Source organism: Muscardinus avellanarius (genome assembly GCF_963383645.1).
Source record: "Muscardinus avellanarius genome assembly, chromosome: 4".
Lineage (NCBI taxonomy): Eukaryota > Metazoa > Chordata > Mammalia > Rodentia > Gliridae > Muscardinus > Muscardinus avellanarius.
The window spans coordinates 80862203-80888912 of NC_137789.1; the positions used below are offsets into that span (position 1 = coordinate 80862203).

Consider the following 26710-nt stretch of genomic DNA (forward strand, 5'->3'; position numbering starts at 1 on the left):
ATGCATGTGATGTTGGATACCGCCATATTCTTGGGGAAATTTCTATATTACTTTTTAGAATCTTTAACTTTCAAGATAATTCCCAAGAGCAAAAAGAACATTGCTGGCGAGATTGTGCTTATAACAGGAGCTGGAAGTGGACTTGGGAGGCTGTTGGCCATTAATTTTGCCAGTACTGGGGCCAGTTTAGTTCTCTGGGACATTAATCAAGAAGGCAATATGGAAACATGCAGAATGGCGAAAGAAAAGGGTGCTGTGAAAGTCTTTACCTACAAGTGTGACTGTAGCAACAGGCAAGAGGTCTACAGAGTGGCTGACCAGGTAAGATGATGCCCATTTTTCACTCTCATGCCCAAGAATTGTGCATCCAGTTTGCAGCCAGGCTTTTTCAAAGAAAGAAGGAGCGAGGTGTTTGTCACTAACTTCCTCTTCTTGATTCTGCATGTAGAAATTCACTTTATGACCTTCAAATAGAAGCAGAGAATGTAACAGTGTAAGTGGGAGATAGATCAGACTTCAGAGTCCAGTGTTGCCAGACTGCTGAGTGAGTGATTCACCATCAGGAGTTTGTACAAACTGCACCTACTCCTGGCTCTGCTGCTCAATGATTGTGCAACTTTTATCAAGTTATGTACCCTCTGCACATCCCTGTTTCTTCATCTGTAAAATGAAAGACTAAAACTAGATAATCCTCAAGGTCATGCCCAGCTTTAACTTAACTTTCTATTTTTTATTATTCTCATGCCATTAATTATCATTTTTGTCATATCCTGAGAACAAGAGTAAGCATGAAACAAAAGATAGAAGTATTTATTTTCTATACTTTTAGACCAAGCTTCCTTTCAGACATAGCCTGCTGGTACTGATTCTAACTTCATGTGAAATATTAGTACTCTGATAATAATAGCTACAATTAATTGTGTAGCTATCATAGACTCTAACAGCAATGAGTAAGCTTTTGAGGAGTGTTTTAACCACAAGGTAAGGAGCAATGAAGCCAGATACTGATCAAGAGAGAGGAACAGGATACAGTTTTCCAGGTTGGTTACACACACAATCTCCTAAGAAGAACTAAGGGAACCACCGGAGACTTATGTGGGAGCATGAGACTGATCAGAAATACAGACAAGCGTCTTTACTGTGAAGCCCATAAAAAGAAGGGTAAACAGGTAAAAGTTTGGCTAATTTGAATCATTGCAGGAGGCTGAGTCTAAGGCAAAGGTCCCTAGTTTCTTGGCTCTGGGGTAATTGGAGTGGGTGTGAGTGTGAGAATCCAATAAAAAGAAAAGGTTGGACACGTGGACTTAATCACCTGCTCAAGAAGGAAACCTGACCAGCCTGTAGCCAAAGCCACAAAACTAGATCAATACACCACCAGAAAACACACAAACAAAAGGAAAAAATACTATCAATTATATCACAAAGTTACTGTCCTAAGCAATTTATGTACATTACGATTTATTTAATCAACACTCTACAACCCTCTTCAGTATCTATTATCATCTACTCCATTAAGAACTGAGGCATAAATGAATGGGAAACATGCCCAAGATCATAAAACTAGTGATTGGCAGAGCCAAGATTGCAGACCACCTGGAGTACAAGCTGCACTCAATTTGGTAACAGAATACCCAAGGGATTTTCCTTCCCTTTGGCAATGGGGGTTCCACATAGGGAATTCCTGTACCGATTCATTCAAAATTTCCTTATTCAAGCACTGCTCTGAAACCCCCTCTTCAGTTTTCTCTGCTTTCTGTTACCTCTTTCTTTGTTTTGAATAACTAACTCCTCGCCAGCTAATGAGAATATACATATGATAGCTCCCTACATGTATTTTAGTTCAAAGCAAGTTGAATCAAAGCCAGTCCTCATTTTGCAAAAGGGAAAGAAACATGATAAGAGAAGTTCCCAGGTGGGGGTGAACTCAAGGATATAGTCTGTCTAATAGAGGTTTCAGTTTCAGTACTACATACTAGACAGATAAAGACTCTCCCCCCCAAAAAAAAATCTCTTTTTCTGAACCACTGTCATATATAATCTTCACAATGAAGAGATAGTATCGTTTTCTCCACTTTACTAATGACAAAACAAAAGCAGAGACCATTTAAAAAATTTATTCAAGTCATAGAGCAAAGAAGCCATAGAGGTGAAGTGTCACCCCACCCTCCTGGCAGGAGAGCCTGTACTCCATGCCCTCAGGATCTTCTCTCTTTGCTCAAAAGGATGATAATCAAGTTAAATTTGTCTTGATATCTAGTAGAAAACCTGTTTGGAAACTTTAAGCAAAAATTATTTTTCGATGTAGGAATGATGATGAAAGCTTTCCCATAATCCTACAAATGGAATTTTTCCAAATTAAGTGCTCTATCTGCTTTTGGGTTTAATTTAAATCACTCATCAAGTCTCAGGAAACTCAAATAGTAGGGTTCAAATTTACGTACAAGAATTACAACAAACAAAAGGCATCACCCAAATGAAATTTGTGGAGACTTGAAAAGTAAAAACAAGAGTCTAAAAGAGTATAGTAATTAATGTTCCACAATTAGATCCAGACATCATACTCATCACCAAACTATAAAGTCAATACAAAATCATTTTTCATTAAAATAACTCATTCCACAATTTATTCTCAAATTTGTAGATGTAATCAAGTATTAGTTTTTATTTTGCATATTTTTGTGCACATGCACACAAATGAGATTTGTTATGTCGATAATTTTGGCCACAAAGAGTAGTAAATTGGTATGAAACAGGTTAAATGTGGGAATCCAAGTCAGGTGTGAGTCAAAGTCTCTTGGCAAGATTTTCAACTTCTCAGAACCCCTGACTTTTGAGGATCAGGTTAGGAAGGTTGTGGTCGTAGCTCATGAAGGAAGAGACAGGGGTTCTGAGAAGTTGAAAATCTTTCCAGGAGACTTTGACTCACACCTGACTTGGATTCCCACATTTAAAGCACCCTCTTGTGGTTGATTTCCTCAGTCCTATCTCACCCCAAAGCAGAAGACTCTAATCCCTCATGCTATCTTCTGCTCATCAATAGTAAGTCTTTCTTTCATAGCTGGTCCTACTCATCTATTTACCTAACCTCTCCAAGGCAAGCTATTTGGCAGGCTCAACGTGAAACAGTGCAGGGACCAGGAATTAGAAAATCAACTAGAGCAGGAAATGTTTCCTTCTTGAAAACAAAAAAGCACAATGTCATCTCTGCCAAAATATTCAGTTCAGGACAAAATATCTTCCAATCATTGATTAGACATGCTTTGTGCTTTGCCCCTGGGCTAGATTTGGGCCAGTTTGCAATGTCACCTACAAAAGTCATAATTTCACACAAAATGGTAGGAGAAAAAACATTTCCTCTACTTTTTTTCTGGGGTGTTTTTCTTCAGGCAAGTCTCATGGTGGATTGTGAAGTATGCAAGCAGGCAAGGTGGACTATACAGAAAGGAAAGATAAAAACTTAAGAGCTACAGTAGAGGTAGCACAGTTGTGTGCCTTGGGGAATTGTCAGTGACAGATATTAGATTTGAGAGAGTCCTTTAGAGAGAAGTACACAGTATCACAGGAGTCTATGTGTGCTAGATCAAAGGCATCATCTCCATTCCAAGCACTACCCAGCCTCAGGGAGGGAGGGACAGGGGATGTACTCCTGCTACCTTCTCATAGAGGAATAGGGTAAATGACACCTACAAAGTAACCATGCAACAGCTGCCAAGATGAGAGAAGCCTGCCATTTAGAAGGAGATGCTCAGAGGTACAAAGGGACACAGTGTCACTTAGCAGGAAAGCACTATCACAGAAAAACCAGGAAATAAAGAAAACAGGCTACAATATATAGCAAATCATCACATGGAAATCAAGTCTTTAAACAAATTTCCAGATTGAGGTGTGCTTTGTAAAAACATAATTGATAGTAAAATTACTTTACAGTTGCTGAATCTCTTTATGGAAAACAATACATCTGTTTAAAGAAAATAGTCATACATCATTCAATGAGACAGATTTAAAGAAAATAGTCATGCATCATTCAATGAGATAGAAACAGTCTGAGAAATGTATGACTTGGTCATTTTTGTCATTGGGTAAATATCAGAGGGTAAGTACTTACACAAACTAGGATGGCTACAACATCACTACACAATACAATCTTGTAACCACTCGTGTATATGCAGTCCATCATTGAATAAAACATTATTATGTGGTGCATAATTGTATCTGGATAAAGTGAGGAAAGTTTATTAACTTGGAAAAACAAATATCAAAATATGGCACACTGATTGATTTTGTGTTTGCCTCACTCATGGCCAGGTAAGAAAAGAAGTTGGCGATGTGACCATCCTCGTTAACAACGCTGGCATTGTAACAGGGAAGCTCTTCCTTGATATTCCGGATCACATGGTGGAAAAATCATTTTATGTCAATGTCATCTCTCATTTCTGGGTAAATCTTTCTTTTATATTTTCTTTTATTGGTGAGTATGCAAATCCTATGCATTGCTATAAATAGCCATTCACCCATTTCTCTGTAAAAATGCCATTCATGAGTTTTCCACTCACAGAGCAGTGAGGGCTCATACTTCAGGTATCATCCTGCCATCCTGGTTTTTCTTGGTCTTGCCCAACTCCAAATTCTCATGAAAATTCCTTTTCTTCTACCCTCTCTAGTTTTGTACTAAGACTTAAATTATGCTGTTCAAAAATCTTCCTACTCTAATACAAACTGATATGTGTCAGCAACTATAAAAGAGATAACTTGGTCCTGAGTGAACAGAGAAGGGGGCTATTGTTGGAGGTTGCTTATGTCCCAGCAACACTATGCAGGAGAACAAAGGTAATAAAGCCAGTAGGGATAACACCCAACAATTCAACAATTATTGAGCATTTACTCTATACCAGGCACTGCTCCATGCTGTGTGTGTGTGTGTGTGTGTGTGTGTGTGTGTGTGTGTGTGTGTGTGAAGGGTGGAACCCAGAGGCTTTTCTACCTCCAGGCTACACCCCAGACCTATTTTATACTTTATTTGGAAACAGGGTCTCACTAAGTTGCTAAGAGCCTCACTAAGTAGCTGAAGCTGGCTTCAAACCTGCAGGATCCTCTACTCAGCCTCACAAGCGCTGGGATTACAAGCGTGCACTACCATGACCAGCTGTTCCATGCTCTTTAAACTGCAGCCATTGCATCACTTTTTCTCATATTACAAATAAGAAATCTGAGGCCTGAAGTGTTGAAATGAATTTCCCAAGGCCATTAAACTTGTGTTACAAGCTTACAAAGGGGAAAAAATGAGAAAGATCCTCTACTGCAGGATAAATTAGTGAATTTATAATTCAGGAGTGTCTTCCTTGAGACTTGTTCAATAGAACTGTGTTTGAGGATAGAAATGGTCTTCATCTACTTTCCAATAGGGTAGCCACTAGGCACCTGTGGCTATTAAGCACTTAAAATGCGATTGATGTGGCTGAGGGCCCACATTTTTGTGCTATGCCATTTAATTCGTCTAAATGAACTGTTTTGTTTGTTTGTGGTACTAGGGATTGAACCCAGGTGCATTCTATCTCCCAGCTACACCCTAAACCAATTTTTATTTTTAATTTTGAAACAGGGTCTTGCTAAATTGCTGAGGGGCTCACTAAGTTGATAAGGCTGGCCTTGAACCTGTGATCCTCCTGTTTCAGTCTCCAAGGTATTGGGATTACAGGCATACACCACCATATCGAGCTTAAATGCACATTTAAAGAGCCACAGATGCTGAAAGGCTACTTATTGCCTTGCAAAGTGTGACCTAGAGAGTGGGCAAAAGGCCAAGGGAGGTTGGAATTAGCAGAGGTACTTCCACTGGGGGACTTCCACTTGAGGCTTAATGAGAAAAACAAGCATCAACATAAGATTGGGCTTGCAGAAGGGATGAATGACTGAAACTATGGCCTTAAGACACATGGAGAGTGGTGGGTAAATATAGAGACCTCATTCTCTGTTGAGGATAGGATCTTGGAATTTGTTTTCTTTGTCCAATGGTTCTTCTTTTCTCACTCAGTGCTTTGATATGTAACCTTTATATATGCTCCACAGTTCTCACAACTATTTCCTCGGTCATCTTTCTTTGTCACCAGGAGGCCCATGGAAACTGCCACTGGAATCCAAGGAATCTATTTTTGACCAATACTAAGTGAGCATATAATATAGTATTCAATATACAATACACTGTTAAATATAAGTTTCCATAAAGCATTTCTTTCTCTGTCTTTACCAGCCCAGCCCTAAACTTTTCATTTTAGAAAGGGTAAATACCAAGCAGGGCATGGTATTTGCATTTGTAATCCCAGGAGAGATAGGAGGATCTCAGGTTTGCGACCAGCCTCAGCTATTTAGTAAGGACCTCTGTAACTTAGTGAGACTCCGTTTCAAAATAACAAATAAAAATAGGGCAATAGGGCTGGAGGTATAATTCAGAGGTAGAATGCCCCTGGGTTCATTCTTCAGTACTGCAAAGAAAGAAAGGAAAGAAAGAAAGGAAAGAAAGAAAGAAAGAAAGAAAGAAAGAAAGAAAGAAAGAAAGAAAGAAAGAGTTCAAGCTATCCTCATCTCTCACCAACAGCTTTTCATGGTCTTTCACCTTTAATGCAAGTGTTTACAACTTGTCTTCATATGATAGTAGGGTAATTTTTTTGATGCATTAATATAATCATCTCTTCCAGGTGTGGCAGGGCATATCTGTAATCCCAGTACTTGGGAAGCTAAAACAGGAGGATTGCAGGTTCCAGGCCAGCCCTCAGTAACTTATGAGATGCTGTTTCAAAAATAAGAAAAAAGAATAATAAAATTGGTATATAAATTTAACACAGTAGTAGAATGTTCCTGGGTTCAATCCCCAGTTCCACAAAAAGACATAACAAAACAGCAACAACAAATAATTTCACTTTCTTGCTCAACAAAATTAAGAGTCTTCCAAACACTGAGAATTAACACAGGGCTACCTGTCATAGCCAGTGAGCCCCAGTAGGATATGACAATATCCTCCCCATCTGTCTGTCATCCCTCATATTCTCTACTTTCCACTCACTTTCTATACTAAAAAGGTATAAATTAGATGCCAGATCACACAAGCTCTTCCTCACCCGAAGGTCTTTGCACAGCTATTCTCTTTCAGACATAAGTGCTCCTTTTCCTTACTCACAAGGGAGTCCCTTCTTTCCTCTGGCCTCAAGTAGTCACCAATTGTATATTTTTATGTCATATGCAAGTTCTGTTTGCCTTGAATTATCTATACAGCTAGATGTAATAAGTAGCAATAAATACACACAAGCCTTCTTGGAATATGTCAGTAAATTTAGAGAGATGATTCTGAGCAGCTCCTAAAACCAAGGAATCAGTTTTCATCCAAAGTTATAGAAGGAATGTATATTCATTTCTAAAATTTAATGTTCTTAAAAAAATATTTCTGTTGATATTATTAGATCACCGATTCCAAGGCTGGGAAATCAAACTCAAAAGTTTGTTTTTACCAGATTTTACATGCAGCACTTACAGTGAGAGATTTCCTTACCCTCAACATCCCTCAAACATGCCAAGATTCCTAGCCCATGAGGAAATGGCCTCCCTTACTATCTACAAGTCTGTGAGGGGAACTGTCAGCCACAGAACAAGTATCAGTCCAGTTTCCTGGGACAGAATCATGTTGGAATTTGTTCCCCATATGGAAATATAAGCTATATTTCTCAAGAGTGGGCTTATCATAATGATAAATTAAACATTCTTAAATATGACACACCTATCCTCAGGTTACATCATCAAGGTTTTAGCTTTATTTTGACAAAACAAAAGAGAAAGCCTGTTCCTACAAATATGCACAAATAGGTGCATCATAAAAGATAAAGAATCTCAGCTTGGGGCAGTGGCGCATACTTTTAATCCCAGTACTTGGGACTCTGAGACAAGAGGATCACAGTTCAAGACCAGACTCAACAACTTATCAAAACTCTGTTTTGAAATAAAAAAGACTGGGGATGTAGCTCAAAAGCAGAGTGGCCATAGGTTCAATACCCAGTAACCTCTCCTCCCCAAAATAGATGACGGATCTCTGTAATAGTCAATATAATAGAATTTGCCCACTGCCCTAAGTAGGTAGAAGAACAAGAGTAATTATATCTTTCATGTTATCTATAAAATGATTTGTTTATGGATGTATTGTGATTAGACTAAGTCAAATTTCATTCCATATATTATTCTAAGCTTAACCCATTGTGGTAATACTCACCTGCATTTCAACTATAAGAATTATCATTCTTATATTCCTTTTATTATTTTATTTTTTGTTAAATAATTTTTTATTCATGCATTGTAGTCAAACATCTTGGCCGAGCATGGTGGCGCACGTTTGTAATCCCCACGCATGGGAGGCAGAGACAGGAGGATTGTGCTGGTTCAGAGCCAGCCTCACTGGCTTAAGAGACCTTGTTTCCAAATAAAAAATATATAAAATAGGTCTGGGAGTGTAGCCCGGAGATGGAAGGGCTTCCAGGAACCCCAGTACCGCCAAAAAAAAATCTTAATGGGATAAAAAAAATACTTGTGGAGATATACATGCACATATCACCCAATCAGTCCCTACCCAATCTCTAATCCTTCCCTCCCCCTCCCTCCTTCCCATGTTGGGTTTACTGATTAATTTTGATATGTTTGTTTTTCTTTCTTCCATATATGGTCAAGTTATTTTTGACAAGGTTTCCAAGAACATTTGGTGAAGGAAATAATAAACTTTTCACTAAATATTGTTAAAAAATAATAACTAAATGAAAAAGAATAATATTGGGCCCTTACCAAACACCATATACAAATATTAAGTCAAAATAGATAAAAGACCTAAATGTAAATCTTAAGATTATAAACTTTTAGAAGAAAACCTGGGTCATAAAACTTCACAATACTGAAATTGGCAGAGATTTCTTGGATATGATTTCAAAGGCACAGGTAACAAAAGAATAAACAAACAAACTTCATAAAAAATAGAAAAATATTGTACATCCAAAGACAATGTAAACAGAATTAAAAGTCACTGATAGAATGGGATAAAATATTTCCAAATGCTATATCTGAAGGTATATTAATATTCCAAATATAAATCCTAGAAATTAGCAACAATAAAAGCAAACAATACAATTTAGAAATAGGTAAAAGACTAAAATAGATAATCTCCAAAGATTTTTATATGACCAATAAACACATGAATATCACTCATCATTATCATAATATAACTAATCTTTAAGGAAATACAAATAAAAACTATAGTGAAATACTACTTCACATTTGTTAGAATGGCTACTTAACATGAATTATCTCGCTTCAGCCCTTTACCTTGAGTTTGTTAATATATTTACTTGTAAAGTGTGTTTCTTGTAAGCAGCAGATGGATGAATTCTTATTTTTAATCCATTTTGCCACTTTATGTCTTTTTATCGGGAAATTGAGGCCATTTACATTCAGTGTGATTATTGAGAGATAACTTTTAATTCCTAACATGTTAAGATTTTATTTCTGTTTGAAATACTGTTTATTCTTCTTTGCTTACTTGTCTGCTGGATAGAAAATCTTGTTTCTCTGGTTCTTCTTTGTAGTTAATCTCTTTGAGTATTTTCTCTAGTGCTGGTTTTGAAGACATAAATTCCTTCTGTTTCTGTTTGTCATGGAAGCTTCTTATTTCCCCATCTAATTTGATAGACAGTTTTGCTGGGTAGGAAATTTGGGGCTGGAAGTTGTTTTCTTTCAGAGTTTGGAATATGTTACTTCAAGCCCTTCTGGCTTTCATGACTTGGTTTGGGAAGTCTGAAGTGATTCTAATTGGTTTATCTCTGAATGTCACTTGGCCTTTTGTTTTTGTTGCCTTTAAGATTCTCTGCTTGGCTTCCACATTGGTCTTTTTGACAGTTATGTGGTATGGGGAACCTTTTCTCTGACCCTGTCTAAAGGGAGTTCTATAAGTTTCCTGGACCTGTGTATCAACCTATTGCTCTATGTTGGAAAATTTTCTGCTATTATTTCTTTGAAGAGATTATTAATCCCTTTGGTTTCACCTTCTTTTCCCTCCTCTATTCCAATTATTCTTAGGTTAGCTCTCTTAAAATGGGCCCATATTTCTTCAATGTCAGATTCCTGCTGTCTGATTTTTTTTCTAAGTTATAAATTATGCATTTGTTTTTGGAGTGATCGTCTTCTAGGAGCGAGATTCTATTCTCCATGTGGTCTAATTGATTATTCATAGTTTGAATTGATGCCTTTGCTTCAATGTTTGCTTTCTTTATTTCTTTTAGACTCTCTCTAAATTCTTTTTGAAAGTCCTGTATTATTTCTACAGTTATATTCCTGATTTGATCTTCTGGAGATCTTTGAATTTCTTTGTTACCAGGTTCTGATATTATGGGGTTGTGGGCATTAACTACTCTATTTGTTTTCCTCTTTCTCATGATTTCAGAAGTTTGTGCCTTCTCTGGGTTATTCCCTGGGTCACCACAACTTCACTCAGGGTGCTCTGGATCTCGAGTTTGTGGTAATCTCAGCCGCCACTACTCCTTTACTGGTTTGTATCGTAAAGTCTCAGACCCAGGGAGTTAATCGAGGCTACTCGAAACTGTGGGAGTGCCAGGCTGGGCGTTTTCCCACAGGGAGATGCAACTAGGGTGGTGGTATCTCTGCCACCGCTACTCCTTCACTGGGTTGGACTGCAAAATCTCAGACCCAGGGAGATTATCAAAGCTGCACAAGTCCCTGGGGATTTCTCTGCTGTAATTTTACTCACAGTTATTGTGTGCGCTGTCACAGGCATGGTTAACTCACTGCTGCTGCTGCTGGAAATATGATGACAGTGCCACGCCCTTGGCCATGAGGCAGACATATTTCTTTTCTGGTTTTGAGCTCAGTTCTGAGTCCCTGGAAGGTGTGATGAGCTTGGCCACTGGGAGTTTTAGACGTTCTTTATGCTGAAAGAACTGCTGAATTACACCCCAATGATCCACAGCTGCTCACTTCAGCTCTTTGTTTACCTTTCCTCTCTGGAGCCTGGTGCTGTGATGGATGATGGCACTGGTGCAGCTCTGCAATCCAGGCTGGTTTCTTTCCTGGTTTCTGGTTGTCCTTCTAGTTTTCTTTTTCTCTGTCCCTTGTGTTTACATTTTTTTATTTCTCTTCTGATAGTGTAGTCTGGCTATAAAAAAAAACACTGATTTTGTGGCAATAGAGATCGAGTGTTAGCAGGACTCATAAATGCTGCTTTTCTCAGTTGCCATCTCCTCAGAAGTCTTATTTTTTTTAATCTAATATTTCCCATAAGATATTTTTTATTAATTCTGTAGATCATCAATTAAATTGAATATTGAATTGAATGAAGACTGGATCTCATTTCACATCCGGTCTGTATAAGTAGAGCTTCCTACATACAGAATTAGATATAGATCAAGAATGAAAGTACTTCCTCATATACCCATCAGAAAACAAAACACTGAGCCTGCTAAATGTCTTACCATAATCCAGGCCTATACAGTTTGCCCTCCATGTCCACAGATTCAATCAGCTACATATTGAAAATATTTGAAGCCAGGTGTGGTGTCACACACTTACAATCCCCATACTTGGTAGGCTAAGACAGGAGGACTGCAGACTCAAGACCAGCCTCAGAAATGCAATTTAATGAGATTCTCAGCAACCCAGTAGGAACTTGTTACAAAAATTAAAAAACAAAAGGGCTGGGGCATATCTAATAGGTAGAAGGTCTTTGGGTTCAGTCTCCCAGGAATTTGTGCCTAGTAGAAAAATATTCACTGCATTCATTTTCAGATAGGCTTAAATCCTTTTTGAATTTTTTATTGGTGCATTGTAGTCATACATCTTAATGGAGTACAAGATGGTAGAGGCATACATGCACATATCATCCAATTATCCCTTACCCAATTCCCACCCCAATCCTTTCCCCTTCCTCCTTCTCATGTTTGGCTTAGTGATTGACTTTGATATGTTTGTTAATGTACATCATGTACATTAGGGAATTTCCCTCTTTTCCCCTCCCATCCCTCTCAGTTAGGTTACCTTATTTGATCATCTATAGTACCTCCTTCTTTGTCTAGAGTTCCTCCTATGACCCATTTTCTCCCTAGCTTCCACATACTAGAGAGAGCATGTTTTATTTTTTGTGACTGACTAATCTCACTTAGCATAATATTCTCCAGTTCCATCCATTTCCCTGTAAATAACATAATTTCATTCTTCTTTATGGCTGAGTAAACTTCTATTGTGTACATATCCCATAGTTTTGTAATCCATTCTTCTGCTGATGGACATCTTGGCTGGTTCCATAGTTTGGCAATGGTGAATTGTACAACTATGAACATATTTACACATGCATTAGCTTAGGAGTTTGGTTTCCATTTCTTGGGGTAGATACCCAGAAGTGCCATTGCTGGATCATATGGTAAGTTTGTTCCCATTCTTCTAATAATTTTCCATACTGTTTTCCAAAGTAGTTGCACTAATTTGCAATCTCACCAACAGTGTAGTAGAGTTCCTACTTCTCCACATCCTCACCAGCATTTGTTGTTGTTTATGTGTTGAATGAGTGCCATTCTAGTTAGAATTAGGTGAAATCTCAGGGTAGTTTTGATTTGCATCTCTCTGATTGCTAATGATGTTGAGCATTTTTTCATGCACTTATTGGCAATTTGAATTTCTTCTTTCATGAAGTGTCTATTTAGTTCACTTGCCCTTTTTTTGATTGGGTTATTTGTTTTGCTAGTACTAAGTTTCTTGAGGTCTCTGTATATTCTAGATATTAGTCCTCTATCAAAGGAGTAGGTGGCAAAAATTTTCTCCCATTCTCTTGGCTCTTGGTTGAAGTTGTTGATAGTATATTTTGCTGTACAGCTCTTCAGTTAAATGCAATCCCATGTATTAATCCACCTTTTAGTTTCTTGTGCCTTTGGGTTCTTGTTGAGAAAGTTTATATCTGTGCCTATGTGTTGCAGTGTTGGACCTATGCCCTCTTCCAGGAGCCTCCAGGTCTCTTGTCTAATTTACAAGTCTTTGATCCATTGTGAATTGACTCTTGTGCAGGGTGAGAAAGTGGTGTTTATTTCTATTTTTCTGCATATGGTTATCCAGTTTTTTCAACACCATTTGTTCAACAGGCTATCTTTTTTCAAGTGTATTTGTCATTAATTGGATGTAAGTGTGCAGGTTTGTTTCTGAGTCATCAGTTCTGCTCCATTAGTCTACATGTCTGTTTTTGTGCCAATACCATGCTATGGCTTTGTAGTATAGTTTAAAGTCAGGTGTAGTGATTCCTCCTGCATGGTTCTTGTTGCTGAGAACTACTTTGGCTATTCTGGGGTTTTTTGTTGTTGTTCCAAATTAATTTAAAGACTGATTTTACTATCTTAATAACTGAATATGCAATTGCTCTTTGTTTTGTTTTTTAATAACACCTAAAAATATACTTATTGGGGGTCTTTCATGTGTGACAAATTTTAAGTTATCTGATTTAAACAATTAAATACCATTAATAAAAGTGAGTCAGATCTTAAGTGCTCAGAATAAGTAAATTAAGACAAGATAATAATCTCTGTTTTCTGTAGCCTATGTCAAGGCAAAGAATTGCCTTACACTCTCATTTACACTGACTCAGTATTCCAAAACCAATGTTAAGCCACCAGACCTTCACTTCTATTATACATGTTTCTTTTACTTGTTAATTTAAGTATGCATGTATATTCATGTATAAGCTTAAAACATACAAAATATAATCAGATAGCTATGTAACAAAATCATTTTTGCTTTCTATAATGATTTTAAAATATTACCAATTTTATCATCATTTTAAAATATACACAACATTTGCCAGGCGTGGTGGCGCACGCTTGTAATCCCTGCACTTGAGAGGCTGAGACAGGAGGATCGCACAGGTTCAAAGCCAGCCTCAGCTACTTAGTGAGGCTCTCAGCAACTTAGTGAGACCCTGTTTCCAAATAAAATATTAAAAAAAAAGGTCTGGGAGTATAGCCATGAGGTAGAAAGCCTCTGGGTTCCACCTCCAGTACCACCAAAAAAATAAAATATAAAAATAAAAATATACACAACAGTGGACTTATCACCTTAATTGAAGTTTTACAAAAAAAGTCAAAATCATGCTTTATGACTTGGCACTTATTCTCTATGAATTTTAACCTCTTTTAAAATGTTATGGGTAGCCGGGCATGGTGGCGCATACTTGTAATCCCTGTGCTTGGAAGGCAGAGACAGGAGGATGGCGCTGGTTCGGAGCCAAACTTGCTGGCTTAAGAGACCCTGTTTCCACATAAAAAGTAAAAAAATATAGGTCTGGGAGTGTAGCCTGTGGGAGTGTATCCCGGAGGTAGAAGGGCTTCCAGGAACCCCAGTACCACCAAAAATATTTAAAAATTAAAAAATAAAATGTTATGGGTAACCCACATATGACAATATTTACTAAACTTAATATTGTCCCAAGGTATTCAAGTCACTAAAATTGGTACCAGCAATACAATTACTGGTGACATTAAAAGGTTGTCAAAGACAGGAAAACCTGTAAAAGACAATGTAAGTATCTAAGCCCCCAAATTTTGGCTGGGAGTGGTAGCGCACACTTGTAATCCCAGGATTTGGGAGGCTGATACTGGAGGATCATTGTTCACAAACAACCTTGGCTACTTAGGCCCTCCACAACTTAGTAAGACCCTGTTTCAAAACAAAGAATCAAAAATAGGGCAGAGGGTGTAGCTCAAATATCGAATGCCCCTGGATTTCATCCCCAAACCCGCAAAAAGAAAAAAGAAAAAAAATTGGAACAGTGTCTACAGTCTAAACCACCAACTTTTTATAGACAAGTCACCATTTGTTAGATTCAGTTTAACTGACTACATGTTTGCATTCTTCATAACCTTAAATGTTTTGAGATAACCTAACAACCCATAAACTAGTGTAAAAATATGTATAGGAAGTTCAATCATTAGGCTTTTTCCTGAAAAGTCTCATATAAATTAAATAAATAAATTCAAGTGAATCTGATGCTTCTTCACACTACATTCCACACATGACAAAATTGAAGAAAAGGTATATAACTGTCTATCAAACAAATCTGATTGAAGTAATCACTTATTTTGATTATGGATAATGTATAAATATGGATTTATATGTAATTATTTATTCATTTTTCAGATATTAAAAATACTTTTACAAAGCTCACATCATTCAGTTAATTTCAAAGTTAACACTGATTAACATTACTTTTTCTTTCATTTAATAATGAATATGCATCTAGTGAGCCCAAGTGATGGGTTTGTATGATCAATTCATGTTCAAATATTCTTTAAAAAGTCTCTACTGATCCATAAGGCTACAAACAAATACTCTTATACAGTAGTACTCCATTATCTACAGTTTTGCCTTCTGCAGTTTCAGTTACTCATGATCAACCACAGTTTTAAAATACTACATAAAAAATACAGCCAGGCGTGGTGGCACAGGCTTGTAATCACAACATTCGGGAGGCTAAGGCAGGAGTTTGTAGACAGCCTCAGCTACTTAGTGAGGCCCTTTGCAACTCACTGAGACTCTGTTTCAAAATAAAAAATAAAAAATGGGGCTGGGGGTATATCTCAGAGGTAGAATGCCTCTGGCTTCCATCCACAATACTGCAAAAAAAAAAAAATCCAGAAATAAATATTTCAAATTTTGCACTGGTCTGAGTAGCATGATGAAATCTCACTACAAACCACTTCATCCCTGGTGGTGAATCAGTGCTTTTTGCAGTATATTCATGCTGTATATACCACCTATCTGCTAGTCATGTTGTAACCGTCTCAGTTATCAGATCAGCTATTGTGGTATCATGGTGTTTGTGTTCAGTAACTCTTAGTTTACTTAATAATGGCTCCAAAGCATAAGAACAGTGATCCTGGCAACTCAAATATGCCAAAAGAAGCCACACAGAGCTTCTTTTAAAGTTTTTTACTTAATGAAGAAAGAAATTTAAAACTTCACATGCTGAGGTTACTAAAATCTTTAGTACAAGAAGATATGTTGAGAGAAGAGACAACAGTCACATAATTTTATTACAATATATTATTATAATTGTTTCATTTTATTACTAATTCCTATAAATCTACTATACCTATTTTAACTCAAATTTTATCATAGGTATATATACATTATAAAAAACATAGTGTGTATTTGGTTTAGTGCTGTATGTGATTTCAGGCACCCACTGGGTATCCTGAAATGTATTACCTATGGACAGGGCAGGGGAGGACTCACTTCCTTTCCTCTATGTGCGAAAACTTTCCTCCACTGAAAACAGAAGACTAGCAGCAAATTTAGAAAAAAGCAAATATGCATACCAGTACATATACAAAATTTCTTGTGAAGAAAAACAAAACTTTGGAAGTGGTTGCACCACTATGAGTAGATACCTGGTCACTCTGGTTACTCTTTTATTTCACCCCTGTTCAACTATGTGGCAGACTCCTGTAGGCCACTACTGTCTCTGCTTTATGTCAGGGAATTTCCATTGCCTCTATCCAAGGAATTCTTTATCAGAGGTAAAAATGACACACATCTTGGCAACTTCATTACCCAACTTCCCCTTCTTGAAGGTGTCATAAACTTTCAGATATCAGGAGTAGTGCCCCAGAGGGCCTCTGTATCTATGCTGGCAGTTCTAATACCTTATCAAGTCTATCAGGTGGTCACCCAGGAGGCGTCTCCTGGGAATCAATCTGGATCCCTCACACTTTAGTGCTGGAAGGTAATAGCCAGTTCTTGTCATTTCTAACCAGTTGCCAGTCATGACTGACACAACAAGATTTTCCGGCTTTTAATTTTTGAAAGGCACAAGAAACAGATGTGTTAATTGCCACTGTGTTTGCACAAAAAAGTCAGAGGCCAACTGTCTTCTCTCTAAGAAAACACTCATCCATTAGTTCAGCAGCTGTACAACAAGTGAGACAAAATTATTTCTAAAGCAAAGGTGCTTTGATCCAGTGGCTTCTCTGGGTAGATAAGCACATCTAAGCAGGCTGTCCAAAACCATAAATGTGAAGTTCTGGCATTGTTGAAAACATAAATATTATAGAAATCATTTTATAAGCATTGTCAAAGTTTTATTGAACTAATTCATGGGACAATCTGCAACGTGACATAGCTGGCAATATGATGCTGTGAGAAACTTGTATTTATGTAGCCACATAAAAAGGAATGCTGAAATAAGGTTGCTAAACTCTTACCTCTGGAATTCTCTTTTCTATTAAGTCAAAAGAGCACATTTATTCCTTTTTTCATGTTAACCTCTAATTTTACAAGATTATAAAATGTCTTTGTCATTACTAGTCATATTTCCATGCCTCAGAGAGTTAAATGAAAGCAAGCTTATTAGAAAATTCTATAATATAATGAAATTCATGCAATCATCTCTGCCATGTTTTCAAGATTTGTATAATTAATTTAGGAACAGGGTTTAAACAAAAGACCCTAAAAGTGGGGGAATAAAAAATGAAAATATCCCTAAGAAAACCTCTGAGATACAGAAGTAATAGAACTCAGATATTTTCATGGCATGGGAATTAGAACTAATATCTGGGAATTTAATTAATATCTTTCTTAAGAATAAATTTTACTTAAGTTTAATAAAATAGATAAGATTATAACTAAGTCATAGTAGATCATTGCAAACCACCTTATTTAACAGGATGTATTCACATTGCATTGAAATTCACCTTTCCTCAAGCAATTTTTTCCATTCTGTCGATCCACTGGGGGAAGGCAGATCTTGTTTATGGTAAAGTCTGGAAGATAAATAGAATTAATTTAAATAAAAATTGCTGAAAAGTACATGAAAGCACTCAGATTAGTTGAAAACTAAGTTCAGTCAAAGAAAAAAAATCGCATATCTCTTATAATCACATAATGAGCTCTAAGATCCTTGTGAACAGTGACTATGAGTTTTCTACTTTTGTATTGCTACCTATTTTAAAACATCATGATAGCCAGGCATGGTGGTGCACGCTTGTAATACCAGTGCTTGGGAGGCTGAGACAGGAGGATCACACAGGTTCAAAGCCAGCCTGAGCCACTTAGTGAGGCTCTCAGCAACTTAGTGAGATCCTGTTTCCAAATAAAATATTAAAAAAAAAAACATAGGTCTTGGAGTGGAGCTCGGAAGTAGAAAGCCCCTAGGGTCCATCCCCAGTACCTCAAAATAAATAAATAAATAAATAAATAAATCTGCATGATAGTTAAATATGAATTAATAAATTCACCAAACACTTACTAAATAAAGTAATAAATGAATAAAATGGTGATATGGTATATTTATATATTCCAGACTTACAAGGCCTTCCTTCCTGCCATGATTAAAGCTAACCATGGTCACTTGGTCTGTATTTCAAGTGCAGCTGGACTGGTCGGTATTAATGGACTGTCAGGTGAGTGTTACATTTTGCCACATGCCTTTGTATTTACCAGGGAACAGCACCCAAAAATTAGGACTATTCCAAGTTAGAGAGAAGCTCTTCATGCACCAAGAGGAAGATAACAGAGCACTTGGCTCTATTTATAATGCCAGTGTTCCCTTCTATTGCTTTACTTATAATGGCAGTGATGGGTAAATATACTCTCCTCTTAAAAAAAAAACACAAAAAGAATGTGCCTATTGTCTCATGCATCCTCTTGGTTTAAAAGAAACCAAAATTATTTCCATATTTTTATTGGTCATGTACAATGGAGATACAGAAGTGGAGTGTTTGGCATATAAATGACTGGAATGTTCTATCTTCAATGACAAACCAGAGAAAGGAGAGAAGTGTTATTTTTAAAAATAATCCCAAGAGCTAACTTGTGAAGCTCCTTTACTAATGGTTCTTCACTTTGTTCCAGATTACTCTGCAAGTAAATTTGCAGCCTTTGGGCTTGCTGAGTCTCTCTTTTTTGAATTAAATATGATTATAAAATGTGACATAAAAACCACCATTGTTTGTCCATATTTCATATCAACTGGGATGTTTGAGGGCTGCACAACCAAGTAAGTAACCTCTGATGATATTTGTTCTTATAATAATCTTCTAATGTATGTCAACTATCATCTGATTATTTGAAGTTTTGAAATAGGGATGGTAGATATTGTTTGAATGCCTAGTATAGTAAAAGAAAAAAATTAATATATATGAAATTAACAAATTATTTAATTTAAAGATAATATACTTATGAAGTTTATGATGTGTTAAACATACTAGTTAGAATATTAAAATAGAATAAAAATTGGCAATGAGAACTTATTTGAATAGCTAGCATTGTAGTGTTGATAAGATAGCTTCTTTCCCAAAAAGAATATTAAACTATAAATATCCCAAAAGATAAAATATTTTGTAGAATTGACTGATGTATATGAGAACTATTGCAGGATGATATTTTTGCTAAAAGGTTAAATTTATATAAAATAGTCTAAACTAAAATGCAAATAAAATGTGAGCACTTTTGCACAAGGGAGCCAATCATCAGAGTATATTTAAAAAGTTAAACAATGTGAAAACGAGTGTGGTTGTTGAAGTTATTAGAAAAAGAACTGACATGAGTCATATGACTATGTATCAGTCATGCTTGTAGAAAAGAAAGACATCCAACAAAGACTGGCTAAGAGACAAGGAGGCTATTTAGAGCTCATAAAGCTATAAAATTAAAAGAAAAGCTTCAAAATAGGTGATGGAGAGTTGACAGACTGTAGAGGGGGAAATTTTCTACCAAAGGTGCTGTTGGTGAAAAGGGCAGTTTGCTATTCTAGAACAGGTCTTTGTTGTAAGAACTGCCCCAGTAAGCTCAAAAGTCAAGTGCCAGATCCCATTTCTCCAAGCTTCCTAATACAGAAGACCAGTTTTAAGTGAATTTGCCAGAAAATTAATATCAGCAGATATCATTTTCTCAGGCCCTGGACTATAGAAAATCTTTGCAAGAAGGTAGCAGCATCTAGAGGCACCCTCGTCCCTGCCATCCCTTCTCCAATTTTCAGACCCTGATTGATTGAGTCAAATTGGGCTGAGCAGTCAGAAGTAGAGATGGGGTGAGGACAAGGCTTTGCCCTCATATCATGAAGGCTTGAAGCAAGAGGAGGAGGAAGCATGCATAATCCTTAAGGCTATACTTCCAGGGACCCACCTTCTCCAGACACACCCTACTGACGTGGGATACCACCCAGATAAATCCATTACAATGAACTGATCCACTGCTGGGATTACAACCCTTATGACTCAATTACACCAACACCAAACACCAATTTATGAGCTCTTTAGGGACCATTCTATATCTGACTATAACACACACAAAAAGATTGACACAAAAAACACAGACAAAAAAGTTCATCCACTGTATGATTCCATTTATATAGTGTCTAGAACAGACAAATCTACAGAGACAGGAAGTGGACTAGGGGTTGCCAGGGACTGAAAATAGAGAGACTTCTAATGAGTATGAGGATTTTGTGGGAGTGATGACAATGTTCTGGAATTATACAATAAGGAATACTTTAATATACCAAAAACATCAATAAATAATACATTTTAAACTATAAAATTTTGGCTGTGCATAGTGACACATGCCTGTAATCCCAGTACTTGGGAAGCTGAGACAGGAGGATTGCAGGTTCAAGGACAGTGTCAACAATTTAGGGAGGTTCTCAGCAACTTAGCAAGACCTTATTTCCAAATAAAAATAAAATAGGGCTGGAGATGTAGGTTCAATCCCAGTACCTAAATAAATAAATAAATAGAATTATATCTCAATATAGTTGATAGTATAAGTATGATTAATAACTTTCCATCAACTGGGATGTTTATAATAGAAAATACAAACAATAACAAGCTTTGGTGGGGACACAGAGAAAATTGGAACCCTGGTACTTTGCTGATGTTATTGTGAACTGGTAAGCTGATTTGAAAAATAATTTGCTATTTTCTCAAAACATTAAAATAGAGATACTGCACCACCCAAAACTTCCATGTCTGAGTATATGTCCAAGAGAAATGAAAACATATGTCCCCACAAAAAAATGTACACTAATATTATACAGCATTATTCATAGCATCTAAAAGAGTAAAAACAGCCGGGCGTGGTGGCACACGCTTGTAATCCCCACACTTGGGAGTCTCGCTGGCTTCAGAGACCCTGTTTCCAAATAAAAATATAAAAAATAGGTGTCTGGGAGTGTAACCCGGAGGTAGAAGCATTTCCAGGAACCCCAGTACCACCAAAATAAATAAATAAATAAATAAATAAATAAATAAATACGATCCAAATATCCATCAACTGACTACCAGAATATCCATGTACCTGGGCGTGGTGGCACACATTTGTAGTACCAGCATTTGTGAAGCTGAGACAGGAGGATCACAGTTAGAGGACAGCCTCAGCTACTTAGTGAGGCCCTTTGCAACTCAGTGAGACCGTGTTTCAAAATAAAGAATAAAAAATAGGGCTAAAGGTATTGCTCGAAGGTAGAATGCCCCTGGGTTCCATCTCCAGTAACACAAAAACAAAAAACAAACAAAATATCCATGCAATAGAATAAATGTGATGCAAGAATTCAACAAAAGTCAATCAGAGCATCCTGTGAGAAGTAAATGACTACATGGAATTTATGACAAAAAGTAGTACATAGTTAATTGTTATTTATAAATCCTAAACTAGACATGCTTTATATCATATTTATATTATGTGTGTATTAAATTCATATGTATTTTATAAAAGTGTATATACTGTATATATTTTAATTATTTACTTTATTTCTACCATATTACTAAGAGTATTAGTAAGAATTTATAATAATGTGTAATTAAACGCTATTACAGTTGAACTCTCAAGGAATATGAGCAATCAAGATGAGGTGAGATGGTAGCCAGTGAATGTCAAGCTATTAAATGATGACTTTTAAAAATCTGAGGCCCCTAGACACATAAAAGCTAAAACTAAAAGTGTATGTCTATATATGAAAGTACCAATAACAACCTTATTAGCTTGTGCATGGAAGGAGAAGTGGGTAGCAGGATGAGGTTAGGAGGGAACACACAAAGAAATGCTGTGTGCATTTATGAATGCACTTTGAATCTCACTATTGTGTATAAAAATATTGCACCAGTAAAATTCTTTTAAAAAGTCTCTAGAAAAAGATAGATTAGTAACCCTAAAATAGTAGAGAATAAAAGAAAAAATGATATATAAATTAAATTTTGAAACAAATATTAAGACACCTTTAGGTTTGAATTCTAAGGAACTTTTAGAGGAATAAAATACTAATATTGCCATATTTCAATTATGGAAATTTATTGGATATCAATTCAACTGAAAGAAACATAATTTTTCAATGGAATGTGGTTCATGTGATTGAAGAAAGAGTATAAAAGTATAAAATGTCAAAGTGACACTTTATAGAATCTTTATATTCTCGGCTATTTAAATTCCTATTGATTTCACATTTATTTCTGCCTCTAACAGTAGTCTACATACAATGATAAGTTACACATGCTTAATAGATCTCTCAGTAAAATGATGTTTAATTTCTGTTGCTTAACATATCCAATTATTTGATATTTGGGAGGAAGAGAGGGGAAAGAAAGATACAAAACAATTCTAAAAGCAAAGGCTTCCATATGTCTAGGCCATCACAATATAGAAAAATAATTGAGACAGAAAGTTTACTAGAGGAAATTAAATATATTAGCACTCTTACCAATATTGGTCTGAGAAAACATGAGGAAACCCCCAGTGTCTATTTTTTACTATGTATAGCTATATATTATATTTCCATGTCTGAATTTAAAATGATGTTCAGGGTAACTGTAAAAAAGTATTACTCTGGTGAAATAACTTATTATTGTCATTCCAGGTATTCATTTCTGTTACCTCTACTGAATCAGGAATATGTGGCCCAAAAAATTTTCACTGCTATTTTAGAGGAACAGGTTTATCTCCTAATACCAAAATTTGCATATTTTGCATTAGTCCTTAAACAGTAAGTTAATAACGACCTCAATATCTGTTTGGTTATTTATGAACAAATTGTCCAATCTTTGCTAATTCTCCAATATAAACAGCAACTGCATATTTTTAATTATTTTATTGATACACTGTAATCGTACATGTTAATGGAGTTAAAGGTGGTAGAGGCATAAGTGCACACTCATTCAATTATCCCTTCCACAATTCCCACCCCATCCCCTCCCCCTCCCTCCTTCTCATGTTTGGCTTAGGGTTGACTTTGATGTTTGTGAATGTACATCATGTACATTAGGGAGCTTCCCTCTCCCCCACTCCCATCTCCCTCAGTTAGGTAGCCTTATTTGCTCAACTATAGTTTATCCTTCTTTGCCTAGAGCACTTTGAAAAAAAATGAAGAGGGGGGAGTAGTACAAAAACAACTTATTGAACTACTACTAGTTTTGTTACTTCAGTTCTTGACAAAATTTAGCAAGTCTCTGGGCATTGCAGAATGTTTTTATTTGTTTCAGCACAGAAACAAATAGCACCAAAATTATTTGGGAAGTTTTGGGGTTTTTTGCGGTTTTTTGTTTTTGTTTTTTTACTTTTCATGTGCGTTTTTATTTTGGTCAATGACTTAGTAATCTATAGATTTGACTAATGTAGAGTTCTATTTTGAAAACAAAGCTAAAAAGCCCTAATGTTCTGCTAGAAAAAATATTAAAAGTACTTGACAAGTTTGTCATTTCACTCGGCAAAGCATTTCTATAGCTTTCTACAAGATCTGCACAGTAAGCTCTGGTGAATTGGTGTACAAATTTGGTCCAGACTCACATCTAATATTCATGCAGGCTTACTATGTGCTAGTTACTCTACTGAGAGTTTTGCATAAATTTTATCACTTTTCAGATACCCAAGGTTTAAAGAAAGTAATATTTGCAAGGTTAAGCCACTAACATGTATTGGAACAAGGTTTTAAAGCAGAATTTCCAATCTGATTACACAGCATAAAGCTTTTAGCTGGATATATCAGTTGTTCCCTTTGTCCAAAATGCTTGGGACCATAAGTATTTCAGATTTCTAATTATTTCAGATTTTGGAATTTTGCATATATGTAATGGGATGTGGAGATGGGGCCTAAGTCTAAACACAAAATTCTTTTTTCTTCATAAACACAATGCACATAGCCTCAGAAAAGTTCTGTATAATATTTTTAATGGTTCCTTCATTTTGACTGTGATCTGTCACATAAGGTCAGATGGGAATTTTTCATTTGTAACATCATCTAGGTGCTCAGAACATTTTGGATTTTGGAGCATTTCCAAATTACATTATTGCCAAATATAGTACTGTCTTTACTATTTCTATTTGCTCAACACATTTCCTATTGAGCCTGGTTGCTTAGGTAGGGCAAAGGCCCCGGTTGTATGATCCTATGACACTCATTTCTGCTTTCTGCAGCTCACAGAGGAATGTGGTCATTTGCCACATTTCTCACTCCCTGAGGACAGTACATATTTTCTGAATTGTTCCCTTCCCTGTGCTCCTGCCTAGGACTGTATAATATGCAGGCAGTAAATATTTGCTGAGTCGAGTTGAGTCAAACTAGGCTGATCTCAGCAAAGAAATGTGCAGATATAACCTCTACAATCAAGGTTCTCAAAATCAGAATCACCCCTTCCACATTTAACACTATTGACTCTCAGGTGCTAACCCCCAGATAGTCTGCTCAGTGGCTCTGGTTTTCTTTCTAGTTTTTGCTACTGTTTGTTGGTCTAGTAAATAATGATATGTTTATAAAATAAGGGGCTATTTGGTCTTTTAAAGAAGCAAAGAACATAATATTTGAATAAACTGGGGCTTTTCAAAGCTATGGGGATGATTTCAGTCATCCATCAGAGATGGTGGTGGCCCTCAGCTGGGACACACAGCACTGGTCTGCACACCCCTCCCACTGAGTGACAGGCGCACAGCATGGATCATGACATTCCAGACGCTGTGGAATTTTCACTTAATCTTTGCAAAGTCATCTCTTCAACTGCTTTAAGGACCATAAAGGATTGTAACTGTTTCTCTGCTTTCCTCTAGAATGATATCTCCAAAAATGATGATTGTGCTTGCTGAGTACCTTGGAGTGAACACTTGCATGAATTCTTTCAAAGGGAGAGTGAAAAAAAATGAACTTCCAAATGAAACTGAGGAGAAATCCCAATAGCTCAGGCTTCAAAAGTGGTAGCCAAATAAAAAGTATTAAATTGCTAGACTATTGGAAATTCCCCCTAATGCTTAAAACATCCAGTCTACCAAGGACCACTGAAACTTTCAAAAGTGCTAACCTTATTCTCAAGAGACAATTTACAATACTGATATTTTTCTAAGTATTTAAGTGATCTATCCATTTTTGCCTATTATTTTTTAGCTTGATAATTAAGGCTATGACAGCTTTTTCACTGGGCTCTGAACACATATTTTAAAACATGCAAACTGGTCCTAGTTTAATTTTAAAATATAAATATAGAATACTTTTAGGATAAGATATTTTTAAACGATTGGAATTAATATTGTTAAAGTGGCCATATTGCCAGACTCAGTTATGAAAATACCAATTATTTTCTTCACAGAACTAAAAAAATAGTCCTAAATTTCATATGGAATCATATGAATTTCATATGTGATCTCATGGAAATACAAGGGAGACTAGTAGAGGAGAATAAAAGATTCAGAATAGCCAAAGGAATTCTAAGTAAAAAGAGCAATGCTGGAGGCATCAAAATGCTGGCTTTTAAATTACACTACAGAGCTATAGTAAAGACAAATAACCCAGCATAGTGCTGGTATAAAAACAAATACATAAGCAGGGCATGGTGGTACACACTGTAATCCCAGGACATGGGAGGCTGAGACAGGAGGATCACAGGTTCACAGCCAGTCTCAGCAATTCGTGAGGCCCTCTGCAACTTAATGAGATCCTGTTTCGAAATAAAGAATAAAATAGGGCTTGGGGTATAGCTGGGAGGTAGAATGCCCCTGGGTTCTATCACCAGTACCACACATACAAAAACAAACAACAGATACCTAGACTGATGAAATAGAAGAAACAAAGACAAATCCAATAGAGTCATCTGATCCTTGACAAAGTCACCAAAAACTGCATTGGAGAAAAGACAGCCTTTTTACAAATGATGCAAAGAAAACTGGGTATCAATATGCAGAGGAATGAAACCTGATCCCTTTCTCTCACCATACACAAAAGTGAACGCAAAATAGACCAGAAACTTCAAGATTACTAGAAGAAAACATGAAAGCAACTCTCTCACATATAGGTACAGACAGAGATTGCCTCAATATGACCTCTGAAGTTTAGGAAATGAAATCAAGAGCAACAAATAGAATGGCATCAAATTTAAAAGCTTCTGCATAGCAAAGGAAACAGTTGAGAGCATAAAAAGAGAGCCTACAGAATGGGATAAAATCTTCGCCAGCCTCTCTGATAGAGAACTAATATCTAAAATATATTTTTTAAAAAAACCTCAAAAATTTTACCACCACAAAAAATACAAATGATCTAAGAAGAAATATGTATGGCTAAAAAAAAAATCTGTGGAAAATGTACAATAGTTTAGCATTCAGGGAAATGTAAATCAAAACTATACTAAAATTTTATCTTCCTCTGATTAGAATGACAATCATCAGAAATACAAAT

General features: G+C 36.4%; 1 protein-coding gene across 1 annotated transcript; it reads left to right on the forward strand.

The window, feature by feature from the left end:
• LOC308262333 (short-chain dehydrogenase/reductase family 16C member 6-like) lies at positions 1–25222 on the forward strand (the record flags this gene model as incomplete). Its single annotated transcript, XM_080694772.1, has 6 exons — positions 1–321; positions 4306–4437; positions 18371–18470; positions 18922–19066; positions 22916–23041; positions 25096–25222. 6 exons carry the CDS (start codon positions 1–3, stop codon positions 25220–25222), a joined length of 951 nt encoding a protein of 316 aa, XP_080550898.1.
• Positions 25223–26710: the final 1488 nt, after the last annotated feature.